We start from the raw sequence: 16,008 nt of genomic DNA on the forward strand, positions 1-16,008 counted from the left end.
GATCAACTTCTCTTAAAATAATTGATGGAAATTGATTTCCCCTTACTTTTAGAAATAATTACTTATTATTCACTTAACTCGTAGGTGGTGTTTACATATACTTTTCCAAAGTGATTATGAGTTTTTTCTGGTTCGAACCAGCTATTTTAAACACTAAAAAGTTCATAATCACTTTGAAAGAACATTTGTAAACACCACCATAATCACAAACTTTTATTTTTTTAAAAGCTTTTGCAAAAACCATCTTAAGCCTTTACAAAAACACTTTCCTAAGGGGTGGGCGTAATTTACCCTTATTTCAATCGAAAAACTTATGCAAAAATAAAATAAAATATGTCTGTATACCAATATATTTTGTTATTAGAAACTCGATTTCTAAAACTATTAATATTCATATTGATTTTACAATATAATCCACAGAGCAGACAGATAGAAGTTATTCGAAGTGCTGCAGCAACTACTATAAATCAAAGTTTCTGGTTCACATATATAAATTATTATTGACACTTTTTGATGGTGTGATAAAAGCACATATTTCTCACACGTTTTATTTTACACCTTTTATATTTCTTATTCGTCGACGATATCTACATCTCGTGCGAATTGCCGGAAAGCTTAGCTGAAAATGTAAACCTCTTTCCTGCAAACATGACAAATTTGTAAACAAGTTGTGTGTGCGTGTGTGTGTGTGTGAGAGAGAGAGAGAGAGAGAGAGAGAGAGAGAGAGAGAGAGAGAGAGAGAGAGAGAGAGAGAGAGAGAGAGAGAGAGAGAGAGAGAGAGAGAGAGAGAGAGAGAGAGAGAGAGAGAGAGAGAGAGAGAGAGAGAGAGTACCCAGGGTTTCCACGAATTGTTTGACGCCAATTACGAATGAGATTGGCCTGTACTTTCGGGGAAGATGGTTTGTTCTTAGACATCCGAGCCTCCCTGAGATAGAATTGTTAAAAGAATTAGCCTAAATGTTTGCCACCTGAGCTTTAGTGCATTATAAATTTATTCGCCTTATGTTGGTAAATCAACTAACCGACGAGAGATTGAGGTACACTTACTGTACTTATCATAGAACGCGAAAATAGCCGACGCATAAAATTTGACAAAAATATTACCTCACAAAAAAGTTGGCAACGTATTTAGTGACTTTAACTGCATCTTTCGAGCGTGGAGTCGCTGATAAGCTCTGATCATAAGCATTTTTCTGGACCAGACAAACATTTTAACTGACCTTAAACGGTATCCATGTATATTATTATTTGACCATAATGAAATGGACAACTAAATTAGCTCTAATAAGAATTTTTATTAATAGATAACAATTTAAATCCTCCAATATAAATAAAAATTATAATATAGATAATACCTCTGGATGCCACTGAACACCAGTCACGGGATACTTGTGTGCTTGAACAGTCGAAACATAGAGCTGATACAAATTGATCATACGGGATATTATTAGTGATAAATCCCAGGTGTCAAAAGATTCACTTGAAACGAATCTATGGGAAACAAATTTGAAAAGTTAAGATAAATATCCTAAAAAGATGGTTCCACAGAAACCTGCTTCTTTCTATCTTCAGTGATTGTTAATATATTGAAGAAACCACGTAGCTTATCGTTCTTTACGAACTTCTTAGGTGATATCCCATACTGTCACATGGAGAAAATTGAAATTGTTATAGAAAGAAAAAGACATTCTACATAACTAAATAATTAATTAATATTTTTTTTTTACATTAAAATAGAGGAATGTGAACTTACACGATGATTTTGCATAACCAGGCGTTCTTTACTTAGTTTTTTTAGCAAATCCGGGGGGAAGCTGAGAAAGGAAATTGATATCTTTTATTCAAAGGTAAAGCATACATATACAATCTACTAGATATCCAAAAGTGGAAACTGAAACGAGCACTACGCACATAAGAAATAATAACATAAAAATTCATATAGTTCGTTAACTTCAGCTCTAATAGCATGTCAAAATCATCACTAAACGAGTAATGTGGACTAAAGTTAAAATACTTCCATTCCAAAACAAACTAAAAACTTAATCGAATTAAGTGCAGTTATTACCTCTGAAATAAAGTTTCTTTCACATCAATGTTCCCCATGATTTTCAATGTAGAAGCGTGATTTTTTGCATCGAATGTTTCCAGGATGTTTTTTTTCTGAACAATAATAAAATGGTAACATTAGATAGAGCAACACGTCGAAGCAGATCAAATGAACCTATAGTCGAAAGAACTAGATTTTTTAAAAGATTTTTTTAATGAATCTCATAAAGCTCGGGATTTGTGAAAACCTTTCCTCTAATCCATGACATTATTTTGCAATGATAATGACAGATTTTAATTGACACGAATACATGTGTGCATGCTACGAGACGGCTTACCTCCAGGGCCGTTCCTGAGATTTTGGGGGCCCTAAGCGAAATTTGAAGATGGATAAAAAATGGGGCCCCTTCTACAATCTACAATAAAACTTTTTTTTTTATATAAAAGGTGATAAACTCTATTTTAACTCGATTTTATAAGGTACATAGCCAGTGGCAAGGCTAAAAATTTGTGATATAGTAGGATTAAAGTTTACGGGGGTTCGGGGGCAGCGCCCTCGATTTTTTTAAGGATAATTTGCATGAAGTAGCACTAAAAAAAGTGAATATATATAAAAGTAAATAACTAATGCATTACAAATCTAATAATTAGGGGCCCTGATTAAAGGCGGATTCTAGAAACAAGTAAGAATCGTTGATATGTAGCTAGTTATGAATTAAAGTTCTCAATAATTATATATATAATATTTTTTTTTCAATAAATGTTTATATATAAAGGGTATAAAAAAATTTGGGGGCCCTAAATTTTTGAAAAAATCCGGGGGCCCTAGGCGACCGCCTACTTCGCCTCCCCTCAGAACCGGCCCTGCTTACCTCACTGACGATCATGGTTATTAGTTCAAAACCTAAGCAGATGGCAAGCAAAGGGAAATGTTCTCCAGCATCATTCCTTCTCAGAACACTCTGCAAAAAAACAGATACAAAAACAGTCATAACTCAGTAACTCATATCTCAAAGATGCAATTTACTTCTTGAACTTTATCGATTGTTGAATTTTATATAGATAAACCACCCTGCTTAACTGGATATGATTATATATCAAATCACTAAAGCATCACTTCGTCGGACCAGACCAAATTACACGGCACTTTTATCACTTCGTTTTCATTTTCCATGGCATAACTAAGAACGAGAGAAAAAATTGGTTACAATTTTAGCACAAGTACTAAAGATTGTGAATCAATTACCTTAAAGATCGATTTAACAACGTCGAAGTAGACACCGCTTTTGGCAGTCCCTCCAGTAAAGATCACTCCATTAACCAAATTGAGTTTCTGCAGCATAGAATTACTAAGTTAACTCTTGCAATCTGCCAATTCATCATAATAGAAGAAATACCTAATCCCTTATTATCTAAGTAAATCCACATGATTAATTACATGATCCGAGAGACTGAGAATTGAGTTTACAAATGTATGCAAATCAATAATCACACAGTAATTAAGCAGTGGTTTACCTCGTTAATAACCTTCAACGGTTCGTTGTAGATGAGGGGAATAACCCTAGCACCGGCGGACTCGACGAATTTCACATAAGAGGCGGCGATGTACGAAGCTTTAGTCGCTTTGTTGGAGCTGCCGGACCCGCCGTTCCCTGGGTGGCTGAGGATCCCGATGACGGGAGTGAATTTGAGTTTGGGGATCGGTCGGGGCACCCGCGAAACCGCGTGGGAATCAACTGCTTTGTTGGGAAGGAGGAGCGCCTCCGTGGTGGAATCGGCGTCGGCGGCGGTGCAGGTAGTGACCTCCTTGCAAAGTGCGATGAGGAAGTGGATCCAGAGACAGTTCAGCTGGTTGGAAGAGGAAGCGGCGGCGGCGGCGGCGGCGATAGAGGTCAGGGAAAGCGGTGGGAGAGAAGAGGAGGAGGAGGTGGAGGTGTTTGAAGCGTCGGAGTTACTCGCGGCGGAGGCTGAGGGAGAAGGCGGCGTAGGATTCGGTGGCGCCATTGACGGTGGCGGCGGCGGTGGTGAAAAGGGAATCGGAAAAACGTTGAGTGGCGCAGTAGAAATGGTATTGTTGACATGGAAATTGGATTTCTGAATTGCGTTCGATTTATACTGCTACGAATTTGAGAATTTTCCATTTATCATCTCTGTGTGTGTGTTTTTTTCCCAGTTTGGTTGGGAACGACGAAGGTAATACCAGAACGGGGAAACCACGGCGGCGGTGTGGTGGGTGAAGGTGGCGTGTAACGGTAATATTTGATCGGGAATTTCGGAATAAAATATTTATAATATATTAATTTTAAGTAATTTGTTTTACTGTTTTTCTCTTTTTTTAACATTTTCTTTTTGATAACTTTTTCAAAAGGCAATTCCACTCTTCAAAAAAATATATATTCCACATAGTTATTATATTGAAGTTAACTCAATCCTAAATTATGGAAAAAAAAGTTATAGAGAATTTTGTAGTCTAAATTTGAAAGACATTTTATTTTAGGACTTATTTTATTCTTTTCTTTTGTTTGTGGACTATCCAAATTATTAATTAAATTTTTATCTTTTTTAGAGGGCAATTAAACTTTATTTTAACAGTTCAAGTATTAACTAATCCTCAAGAAAACTCAAGTAAGAATTAAAACCCTTGGAGAAAAACTTATTTTTGAGTTGCATCCGCGCCTTTATTTCAATCCAACAACTTATACAAAAAGGCGGGAAAAAAAATAGTGTCCTTATACAATATAGTAGAACTTCGATAAATTAATAATCTTGTTTAAATAGTATTTTCTTACGATCCCAACTCGGTAAAAACGTATTAGATTTTAGTTCGATAATTTAATATTTCGCTAAATTGATATAATTTTGTTAGTTCCGACTGTATTAATTTAGAGAGGTTTAATTGTATATTTTTAGTACGAGACTTCTAACTTCTATCAAAATCCTTTTTTAACCTATTAACTAGGGGTGGAAATCGAACGATTCGGATCGGAATAAGTAATTTCAAAAAACTTCCTATTTTCTTCGAAAGTGAAAAATTCATCCCAATTCCATTCCAACAAAGTCAGAAATTAAAAAAAAAAATTGGAATTAAAAAGTTTATTTTGAAATCGGAAATAATAGTATGGGAATTGGTGGGTAATCGAAAAACTCAATTTTTTAGTCTCCTAAAATACAAAAATATATAATAATATTGATACTTATAAGTATAATTTTCGAAAAAAAATGAAAGTTCCAGAATTATTTTCGAAAATTGAAATTGGATCGGAAATCAGAATCTCATATATATATATATATATATATATATATTCCAATTCCGATCCAAAAAAATTGAAAAAAAAATCGAAATTAAGTTTTTGGAATATAGAACAAAAAATATTATTCCAAAAAACGAAACCGACAATAATTTTACATTGACTTGCAATAATTCGCAAATCACACGAGAAATTTGTGAACTATATCATACAAATTTGTCTAAGCCATGATGAAGGATATCAATTCTACAAGATATTTTATAATTAGAAACTCACTTTTTAAAACTGTTAACATTCATATTGATTTACAAAGCACACAGATAGAAGTTATTAGAAGTGCTGCAGCAACTACTATAAATCAAAGTTTCTGGTTCACAAAATATAAATTATTATCGACACTTTTTGATGGTGTGATAAAAGCACATTTATCTCACACGTTTTATTTTACACCTTTTATATTTCTTATTCGTCGATGATATCTACATCTCGTGCGAATTGCCGGAAATCTTAGCTGAAAATGTAAACCTCCTTCCTGCAAACATGACAAATTTCGAAACAAGTTTAGAGAGAGAGAGAGAGAGAGAGAGAGAGAGAGAGAGAGAGAGAGAGAGAGAGAGAGAGAGAGAGAGAGAGAGAGAGAGAGAGAGAGAGAGAGAGAGAGAGAGAGAGAGAGAGAGAGAGAGAGAGAGAGAGAGAGAGAGAGAGAGAGAGAGAGAGAGAGAGAGAGAGAGAGAGAGAGAGAGAGAGAGAGAGAGAGAGAGAGAGAGAGAGAGAGAGAGAGAGAGAGAGAGAGAGAGAGAGAGAGAGAGAGAGAGAGAGAGAGAGAGAGAGAGAGAGAGAGAGAGAGAGAGAGAGAGAGAGAGAGAGAGAGAGAGAGAGAGAGAGAGAGAGAGAGAGAGAGAGAGAGAGAGAGAGAGAGAGAGAGAGAGAGAGAGAGAGAGAGAGAGAGAGAGAGAGAGAGAGAGAGAGAGAGAGAGAGAGAGAGAGAGAGAGAGAGAGAGTTACCCAGCGTTTCCACGAATTGTGTGACGACAATTACGAATGAGATTGGCCTGCACTTTCCGGGAAGATGGCCTGTTCTTCGACATCCGAGCCTCCCTGAGAGAATTGTTAAAGAATTAGCAAATGGAGAGAAAAAAACCACATTCAATTGACTCTCACTACACACACACACTTCACTGATACTTAACAACTGAAACTACAACGTCGTACTATGGCCTAAATGTTTGCAAACTGAACTTTAGTGCATTATAAATCTAATTCGCCTTATATTGGTAAATAAACTAACCAACGAGAGCATGCCAAAGAGCTAACGCACAAAATTTGACTAAAATATTACCTCACAAAAAAGTTGGCAACTTGTTTACTGACTTGAACTGATAAGCCCGAATCATAAGCAATTTTCTGCACCAGACAAACATTTTAACTGACCTTAAACATACATAAGTTTATTTGTTGGCCAATCCACAACCATACGGAAAATGTGATATTTGGTACACACAAACGTGGATCGGTTAAGCAAGTCTAAAAATGTGATGTAATACAGATAATACCTCTGGATGCCACTGTACAGCAGTCACTGGATATTTGTGTGCTTGAACCGTCGAAACGTAGTCCTGATACAAATTGATCATACGGGATACGATTAATGATAAATCTCAGGTGTCAAAAAATGTACATGAAACGAATTTTGGATACCTTGTTCTTTTTGTCTGCACTAGTTGTTAATATCTTGAAGAAACGACGTAGACTTTTGGTCTTCCGGAACTTCTCGGGTGATATCCCATACTGTCATGCACACAATTGTTGCAATGCACTGAGATTTAAATACACAATATCATCACATGAAACAGGAGAGAAAAGTGAACTTACGCTATGATTTTGCTTAGCCAGACATTTTGTACTTAGCTTCTCGAGCAAATCTGGAGGGAAACTGCGAAAGGAAATTGATAACTTTAATTAAATGATACCAATCTACGGTAGACCAATATGATTAAACAACGATAAAGTTTTAATGCAAAAGTAAATCACAAGAATCCTTATCAGATTCTAATCCACAAAATTTGGAAACTAAATATCAGATTTTGTTTATTCAAAGGTAAACACAAAGGTGGAAATTAAGAACGCACGAGAAATTGGCATGTAGGGATTATATGAGCATCGTGCTTTGTGTTAGTCTAGCATGTCAAAATCATCGTTAAATGTGTAATGTCAACTAAAGTTGAAATACTTCCATTACGAAAACAAACTAGAAAACTTAAATCAAATTAAGTGCAGTTATTACCTTTGAAATAAAGTTCCATTCAGATTTATGTTTTTCGTAAATTTCAATGTAGAGGCTTGATTTTTTGCATCGAATTTCTCCAGGATGTTTTTGTTCTGAACAATAATAAAACAGCAACATTAGATAGACCAACACGTCAAAGCTAATCAAATCAATCTACGGTCGAAAGTACTAGACTGCAAATTAGAAGTCATGGCATAGTCTAAGAGAAGCTCAATGCAAGCAAAATCCTAAGAAACGAGCTTCAAGACAGGAAATGTTACCGCAGGTCAAACTGGCAGGGGTTTGAAATATATAACGAAGGACTTCAATACACAATGATCGCCAGTTCATAAATGATTTTTTAATGACTCTCATAAAGCTCGGATTTTAATTGACACAAATATATGTGTGCATGCTTCGGGACGGCTTACCTCACTGACGACCATGGCTAATAGTTCAAAACCTAAGCAGATGGCAAGCAACGGGAAATGATTTCCAGCATTATTCTTTCTCAGAACATACTGCAAAAAACAGATACGAAAACAGTCATAACTCGTAACTCATAACTCAAAGATGCAATTTTCTTCGACATCTCATTTTCCACGATTCGAATAGCACCATATTGATTGTTGAACTTTATATAGATATACCACCCTGCTTAACTGGATATGATTATATCAATCGCTAAAGCATCACTTAGTTTTTTTACATGTCATGGAAGATCCGAACCGACCAAATCACAGGGCACTTGCCCAGGAAAAAGAAAAGAAGAAAAGAGAGGGCGTCTTTTATTTTAACCGTGTATATTTTATCATAAGCTAAGACAACAGTAAAACTACAGGATTTTTTTATCACCTCGTTTTCATTTTCTATGGCATAACTAGGCAGGAGAGAAAATATTGGTTACAGTTTTAGCACAAGTAGTAGAGATTGTGACGTACCTCAAATATCGACTCAACAACGTCAAAGTAGGAAGTTTTTTTGGACCGCCCTCCAGTAAAGATCACTCCATTGACCAAATTGAGTTTCTGCAGCATAGAATTACAAAGTTAACTCTCGCAATTTTCAGGGATATTAATCGTACAATACTCGTAGGCCTCGTTTGGTTGCCAAGATAAATTTAAATAATCTAATGAAACCCAATTATATTATTGGACCTTCGGTGATCCAATAAAAAAACATGCCTAGAAGGCAACATAATACATGATAACATAATATTTGCCGGTCGACCCCGCTAATTATTGGGGATACCAAACATCAAACAAATTCCTATTATTTAGTTAATCATGGCTAATCTTCCCAACCAAACGAGGCCTTAAAGGATAATAAAGCTGTCAGCAGGGGTAATTTGCTAATTCATCATAATAGAAGAAATATGAGAAGAAGTAATGAAGCAAAACATCATCAGCACCAAATCAATTCATCATTGCATCGGAAAACATCTTTGAAATTAAAACATATATGATAGTTGAGTTTTTCTTTTCAATAACAAAAGAGAGGAAAGAGAGAGAGAGAGAGAGAGAGAGAGACGATGAGTAAAATCCTCGTTCAAACTCGTGTTAATCCTTAAAGATTGTACAATTAAACACTCCATATACCCAATCCCTTATTATTCTCATCAAACCACAAACAATTAAACATCTATAAATTAATACAGTCCGGACTAGGGAAATTCTATTAATTTAGCGAAATATTAAATTATCGAGATAATAATTTATTAATTTATTATAAGCGAGGTTATTAATTTATCGAGGTTCTACTGTAATTAGATCGAGTTACAAATGTATGCAAATCATGGGCCGATTCATAGACTAACAAACCATGTACATTACGAAAACAACACAAATTATACACCTAATTCACACAGTAAGCAGTGATTTACCTCTTTACGAAGCTCCGAGGGTTCGTTGTAGATGAGGGGGATAACCCTAGCACCGGCGGACTCAACAAACTTCACATAAGAGGCGGCGATGTACGAGGCGCTGGGGGCGTTGTTGAATTTGCCGGAATTCCCGTCCCCTGGGTGGCTGAGGATTCCGATGACTGGACTGAATTTGAATTTGCATTTGAATTTGAGTTTGGGGATCCAGAGACACTTCAGCATTTTGGAAGAGAAAGCGGCGGCGGCAATAGAGGAGGAGGAGGAGGTGTTTGAATTGTCAGAGTTACTCGCGGCGGAGTCTGAGGGAGGCGGAGTAGGATTTGGTGGCGCCATTGACGGTGGCGGCGGCGGTGGTGAAAAAGGAATCGGAGAAACGTTGAGTGGCGCAGTAGAAATGGTATTATTGACATGGAAATTGGATTTCTGAATTGCGTTCGATTTATACTGCTACGAATTTGAGAATCTTCCATTAATCGTGTGTGTGTGTGTGTGTGTGTGTGTGTGTGTGTGTGTGTGTGTGTGTGTGTGTGTGTGTGTGTGTGTGTGTGTTTTCTGAGTTTGGTTGGGAACGACGAAGGTAATACCAGAACGGGGAAAACCACGGCGGCGGTGTGGTGGGTGAAGGTGGCGTGTAACGGTAATATTTGATTTTGGAATTTCGGAATAAAATATTTATAATATATTAATTTTAACTTTTAAGTAATTTTTTGACTATTTTAATATTTTTCTCTTTTTTTAACATTTACTTTTTGATAAACTTTTTTAAAGTCATTTCCACTCTTTTAAAAAATATATATATATTTCACAAAGTTAATTATATTGAAGTTAACTCAATCCTAAATTTAAGGAAAAAAAGTTATAGAGAATTTGCGAGTTTAAATTTGAAAGACATTTTATTTTAGGACTCTTATTTTATTCTTTTCTTTTGTTGTGGACTATTCAAATTATTAATTAAACTTTTTTCTTTTTTAGAGGGCAATTAAACTTTATCTTAACCGTTCAAGTATTAACTCATGCATAATGCATCCTCAAAATAAATTAATACATAATGCACTCCGAGTGAATTTGTAAGGTTAATAAAAATAATTTAATATTTTTAGTGATATTTTTTTTGGGCCAGTTCGAGCTTGAGCCCGATTATAGTTGTTCGTTAGCTCGCGAGACGGCTTCCGAGCTTCTTATTTCTTTTTTATTTAAATAATATATATAATAATAATAAATAAAAAAAATATTAAATAAGAATTAACTAAAAATAAAAATAACATATTAAAGTCATATAAATAATTTATATTGATAAAAGAAATTAATATTAATATAAAACAAAAAAAAAAATAACTAAAGATTAACAAAATGAGTTGAGTTGGGGCTCGATGACTCCACTTGAGCTTGAGCCTATAAAATGAAAACTCGATCAGCTTGAGCTCGAGCTCAAACTTGCAAATTTTCATATGAACTTGAGTTGTTGAGCCTATAAAAGGAAAACTCGATGAGCTTGAAATCGAGCTCGAATTGCAAAATTTGAAATGAGCTTGAACCTAAAAATTCCGGCGAGCAGGTCTCATTCACACCCCTGTAACTTATAAATTGGCTGATTAAAACTGATTTTTAGAATACTTTTTTTTTTAAATGAAGAAACCCCCAACCAACCATATAGATGCACTGAGTAAACATACACTCTCGTATAATAACTTGCAAACCATACGAGAGAGGTAAACCACACTAAGCTAACCATGTGTGACAAGCTCCACCTAGCGATCGTTGACAAGGGGATTTGAACTTGAATCAATTGACAAATGCTCACTTACTCCAACCACTAGGTCATCCATTGCCTGGCGATTTTTAGAATACTTACATATATCATCAATGTTTATACATAAATAAATATATTAAAACTGTCTTCACAGTCACTAACTTCTTCAATTTCAAGATAGAAAGAAATCCGAACCCCATCAAAATAGAGTTGATGTTTATTTATTAGGGTAAATTACAACCACACCATGAAATATAGTCAAATTATAAAAAAAAAACCCTTATGTTTGGATAATTACAACTATCCTCTCAATTATAAATCTTCTTACACGTCCACCATTGCAGTGTTAAATTTAGCCGAATCTTCTAGATTACATAGAATATTCTCAATTTTGTACCTATTTTATTCCATTCGAGCTCCTTATTTTGAAGCAAGATGATCGTAAGATGTGTTTTTTGGCTTGTATATCTCATATTGTGGTGCATCATAAACTGCATTATTGCACCAAACGAGTACAAACTAGAGAACATTATGCGTAATCTAGAAGATTATGTTGAATTTGACACCATAAGGGTTGACATGTAAGAAGATTGATAGTTGATGGAGTTGGGTGTAATTATTCAAACATCAGGGGCTTTTCATAATTTGACCATACCTCAGGAAAATGATTGTAATTTACCTTATTTATTTATCTGAAATGCTATTCATAGAACAACTTTTACCGGCTTGCAGTGCGACTTTATTTCATTTGTAACTTTTCTTAAGAAAATTCAAAATTCTCTCAAACCCTATCCAAGGTTCTTCGAGTTCTTGCGGATTAAACGAGCAATTCAACAACGATTAAGGTAAAATTCGAACTCGAAATCATTGACCCAATGTTTCTATAGTAGTATTTTAACAAATTTCGTCGAAAATCTATACGTTTTGAGTATTTTGATTGTGTTCGAAAGTTTTCGGAAATAAACTTTCATTTCGTGTAGAAACGCACGAAATGTAGGGGTTAATTTCGTGAGTTTGTACACGAAATTCACGTATTTGTTAGTTTTTCTTACGTTTCGTGTACAATTACACGAAATGAAAGCTTACATTTCGTGAGATTTCTCATGAAATGTAAGCTTTCATTTCGTGTAATTGTACACGAAACGTAAGTACTTTGTCTGTTTCACTGTCATTTCGTGGACAAACACACGAAACCAGTGCTTGTATTTCGTGTGTTCTTACACGAAATAGAGGCACTAATTTCGTGTTTTTGTCCACGAAATGACAGTGAAACAGCACAGTTCATATTTTTTTTTTTTCAAGATATATTTTATTTATTATTATTATTTAGACTGATGTTAATAGTGTTTTATTTAACAGATGGCAGGCAAAGGGAAATCAAGTGCAATTATGCGAGCAGTTCGTGAAGAGGCTGAACATCAAGAGCGCGAGCGCGAGCGCATGACTATGTCTACACGACGTAGGCGAGAGGCTGAGAGGGCTGGTGCAGCCAGATCATCAGTTCCACATCCCGATGTTGGGTCTTCTCGTGCTATGGAGGAGGAGGAATATGTGGCCCCCGTTCACGAGACTGAGGTTGTAGCTCGTGGAGGTCGTAGAGGTCGTGGAGGCCGAGGACGGGGCCGTGGAGGTCGACCTTATACTCGAGTGAATCCGGATGTGCTAGATGGTCCATTTCCCGGTGGCCCGCGGGATCCGTCTTTGATACCGAGTTTCAAGTCGCACGTAGCGGCATCTATTTGGAGGGGAGAAGTAAGTTAATTACTTGTTTTAATTCTAATATTATAATTTTTGTATCTTCTATTAAAATATTTTTATAGTTGATTAATTAATATGTTTTCTAAATAAATGATTGCAGGAACGTCCGGTTGGACGAGTGGAGTCCCGTATCAACTCCCTGAACCAATTCAACTACGAGAAGATAGCAGATGCCCTAGAAGACGTAGATGTATCCGTAGACAAGCATTTTCTGCGGATGACCGGTTTGTATCCCCTAGCCCGATGTTATTTACAGGGCCTAGATATTCCGCTGTTGTTTGCATTCGTGGAGTGGTGGCAGCCGGAGACGAACAGCTTCCATATGCCGTGGGGTGAGATGACTATCACTCTTCACGATGTCCAGATGATTCTAGGTGCCAATGTGGAGGGACGGGTGGTCGCGCCTAGGTACGACGATGCAGCCGAGCGGACAAACTGCGTGTATTTGCTGTCCGAGGCCTTAAACCTCGAGTTTGAGGAGATTGACGAGTCGTGGAAGCATGGGGGCCCCACATGGAGGATGTTACAGGGACAGTTGTTGATGCCCGACACGCCCATGAGACGCCGAGTTCAGATATACCTGGTGTTTCTCCTCGGGTCGATTTTATTCCCCGACAAGACATGTGATCGGGTGAAACCGTGGTATATGCACGTGCTCGAGGATTCACTGCTTGATCAGGTCGGCACGTATTCGTGGGGTTCGGCCTGTTTGGCCAATCTATACAGAGAGTTGGGTATATGCAGCCGAGCACAATCGAGGGGCTTGGCGGGTTGCACCACCCTTCTTCAGGTAAATTTTAATATATTTGGAACTTATTTTGTTCATTTTAATATATTTTAATAAATTTTAATATCTTTAAATAAAATATTTGCAGTGCTGGATATACGAGTATTTCCCGAGATTCCAGCCGCCGGATGAGAGCGAGCGCTACCGCGAGTTTCAGCCTCGATGCAAGAGGTGGAACGCGCCACCAAAAGCGGGCACGCTCGAGCATATTCGAGGTTTACTCGACAATATGACAGCGGATGATGTAAGTCTTTTATATTTATGTATTTATATTTTTTGAAATATGAATTTTTCGATATGAATTTTTTGATTTAAATATGTCTTGTAGTTTGTTTAAATATGAATTTTTTGATTTATGTATTTATATTGTTTTCTGTTTAGGTCGAGTGGCTACCGTATGGTCGGGATATACACGAGAGTATCCCTCGTACGCTGTATCATGGCACGATCCAGTACATGTGGGTCGTAGAGCCGTATATGCCTGATCGTTGCGTCCGACAGTTTGGATGGGTTCAGGATATACCACGCGGCTTGATTCCGTCGATGGAGCCATGTTCACGCGGTCCCAAAGGAGGTACATCGTACAAAGTCAACTACCCATTTCCGGGTGGGATGTGGGACATGGTCCAGGCTCATTCCATTCATGCCCGCGCATACAAGACGGCACGACAACGGGGGGAAGTCGACGAGCACTACATGGAGTGGTACACCGAGCGGACTCATCCGAAGATCAACAACCCCGACGTAGGCCCGGCTCCAGTGCATCGAGAGAATGTGAGGCCACCAGATCAGCCGGCTTATTACCAGGTAGTACGTGCCCTGTACCCGATCACCAGGAGCACTGAACAGGACTGGATGCAGCAGTTTGCCGATCTACGTGCCGATCTTGGAGATATTTTGGAGCCCGCCGCCCGATATCTTGGCATCGACCGTGACAACGACAACGACGACGACGATGACGACGACGATCATGAGGTGCAGCCGCCGAGGAGAGCGAGGCGGTAGTTTATCGGTTACTTTTGCTAGTTATATATTTTTATGAACTATTTAATTTTAAAGTTTATTTTTATTATTATTAGGACTATGCATTTTTATTATTGTTAGGAACTATTTAATTTAATAATTTATTTTTATTTTTAATTAGGAACTAATTGTTTTACTAATTTTTATTTTGTTTATTATTATTACGAACTATTTAATTTACTAGTTTGTTGTTTTGTATTTTAATTCACTAGTTTTATTATTTGAATTTAGAAACTACGTACAACTGAAGCAATTAAAGTACATATTTAAACAACCTTACAAACAATCTTACAAATTTAATACATTCCAAAAACATAGATTAAACATATAAAATGCAAAACACAACGCTACAAATTTAAATATTCCAAAACATAAGTTTGAATGCAAAATTAAAACAAATATAAATTTAAACATAAGTTACCATTACTCAAATACCCGGCAGATGGTTATGATTACCATTACTCACACTCAATCGCCATAATCCATCCTCCGTTGATTTTTTGCCAATTAACCTGAACGGACAAGAACGTTTCTTCAATAGTCCGTGTCGTCCAGATTGATATCTTTCACACGTTAAAACATGATATTTTTCTGATTTACGATGATTAATCAGTCGATGATTATGACTAATTGCTGTGTCTTTTGCCCACATAATTAACGCTTCTCTACTATCACACACAATACCACGTTCAAAGAAGTGACTATGATCGTGAGATTGTTCTCTTAGTTCCTGCATAAATATTTAAAATTAAAAGACAATATTTAAGGGATTTCGTAGACAATCACACGAAATGGAAGCTTGCATTTCGTGTAAACACACACGAAATAATAGCTTCCATTTCGTAGGTGTTACTACGAAATTTAAGCTTCTATTTCGTGTGACTGTATACGAAACACACAACTAACGATTTTAAGACATATTTCGTATAGTATTACACGAAATGAAAGCATATATTTCGTGTGTTATGATACGAAATCTCTAAAAACGTTGGAAACGAACAAAAAACGTGTATTTTCACCTCAAAATCGAAGCCGTTGCCATCCATGTCGATAATACTTGTGCTCTAACTGATATTGGTCGAAAAAATACTAAAATTGATAAATTTTAAGAATAAAAGGTTGAGAGTGTTTGAGAGGATATTTGGATAAGATTTGGAAAAGAAAAAAAAAATGAATTATTTTGCACTGCGAGTGGTAAAAATCGCACTGATAATAGCAAGCCCCTTTATTTATTTATTATTATTATTT

The 16,008-nt window shown here is 36.4% G+C and overlaps 2 protein-coding genes and 1 long non-coding RNA gene across 3 annotated transcripts; all 3 read right to left on the bottom strand.

Moving 5' to 3' along the window:
- Nucleotides 1-352: 352 nt before the first annotated feature.
- Nucleotides 353-4,329, bottom strand: LOC105970361 (gamma-glutamyl hydrolase 2). The gene is made up of 10 exons (XM_088822342.1): nt 3,562-4,329; nt 3,293-3,379; nt 2,919-3,008; nt 2,066-2,160; nt 1,754-1,814; nt 1,553-1,642; nt 1,356-1,418; nt 1,105-1,193; nt 833-925; nt 353-640 (listed from the first exon to the last, which is right to left on the bottom strand). Exons 1-10 carry the CDS (start codon nt 4,048-4,050, stop codon nt 616-618), a joined length of 1,182 nt encoding a protein of 393 aa, XP_088678468.1. The 5' UTR covers nt 4,051-4,329; the 3' UTR covers nt 353-615.
- A 1,209-nt stretch (nt 4,330-5,538) lies between these two features.
- On the bottom strand, nt 5,539-10,113 carry LOC105970364 (gamma-glutamyl hydrolase 2). The gene is made up of 10 exons (XM_012995172.2): nt 9,443-10,113; nt 8,502-8,588; nt 7,992-8,081; nt 7,579-7,673; nt 7,167-7,227; nt 6,993-7,082; nt 6,848-6,910; nt 6,634-6,698; nt 6,300-6,392; nt 5,539-5,826 (listed from the first exon to the last, which is right to left on the bottom strand). Exons 1-10 carry the CDS (start codon nt 9,773-9,775, stop codon nt 5,802-5,804), a joined length of 1,002 nt encoding a protein of 333 aa, XP_012850626.1. The 5' UTR covers nt 9,776-10,113; the 3' UTR covers nt 5,539-5,801.
- Nucleotides 10,114-15,093: 4,980 nt separating this feature from the next.
- On the bottom strand, nt 15,094-15,995 carry LOC148768774 (uncharacterized). The gene is made up of 2 exons (XR_016033257.1): nt 15,780-15,995; nt 15,094-15,490 (listed from the first exon to the last, which is right to left on the bottom strand). It is a non-coding gene; the product is annotated as an uncharacterized LOC148768774 (long non-coding RNA).
- Nucleotides 15,996-16,008: the final 13 nt, after the last annotated feature.

Source organism: Erythranthe guttata, chromosome 8 (genome assembly GCF_056151865.1).
Source record: "Erythranthe guttata isolate IM_541 chromosome 8, IM_541, whole genome shotgun sequence".
Lineage (NCBI taxonomy): Eukaryota > Viridiplantae > Streptophyta > Magnoliopsida > Lamiales > Phrymaceae > Erythranthe > Erythranthe guttata.

What these genes read in the sequence shown, in the direction of transcription:
- LOC105970361 (XM_088822342.1), bottom strand. Translation starts at nt 4,050, where the DNA reads ATGGCGCCACCGAATCCTACGCCGCCTTCTCCCTCAGCCTCCGCCGCG. An exon ending in CGTTGAAGGTTATTAACGAG is followed by an intron (nt 3,380 to 3,561) that starts GTAAACCACTGC and finishes TCTATGCTGCAG; the next exon opens with AAACTCAATTTGGTTAATGG. An exon ending in TAACCATGATCGTCAGTGAG is followed by an intron (nt 2,161 to 2,918) that starts GTAAGCAGGGCC and finishes ATTATTGTTCAG; the next exon opens with AAAAAAAACATCCTGGAAAC.
- LOC105970364 (XM_012995172.2), bottom strand. Translation starts at nt 9,775, where the DNA reads ATGGCGCCACCAAATCCTACTCCGCCTCCCTCAGACTCCGCCGCGAGT. An exon ending in TGGCTAAGCAAAATCATAGC is followed by an intron (nt 7,083 to 7,166) that starts GTAAGTTCACTT and finishes TGTGCATGACAG; the next exon opens with TATGGGATATCACCCGAGAA. An exon ending in CTGTACAGTGGCATCCAGAG is followed by an intron (nt 6,699 to 6,847) that starts GTATTATCTGTA and finishes TGTCTGGTGCAG; the next exon opens with AAAATTGCTTATGATTCGGG.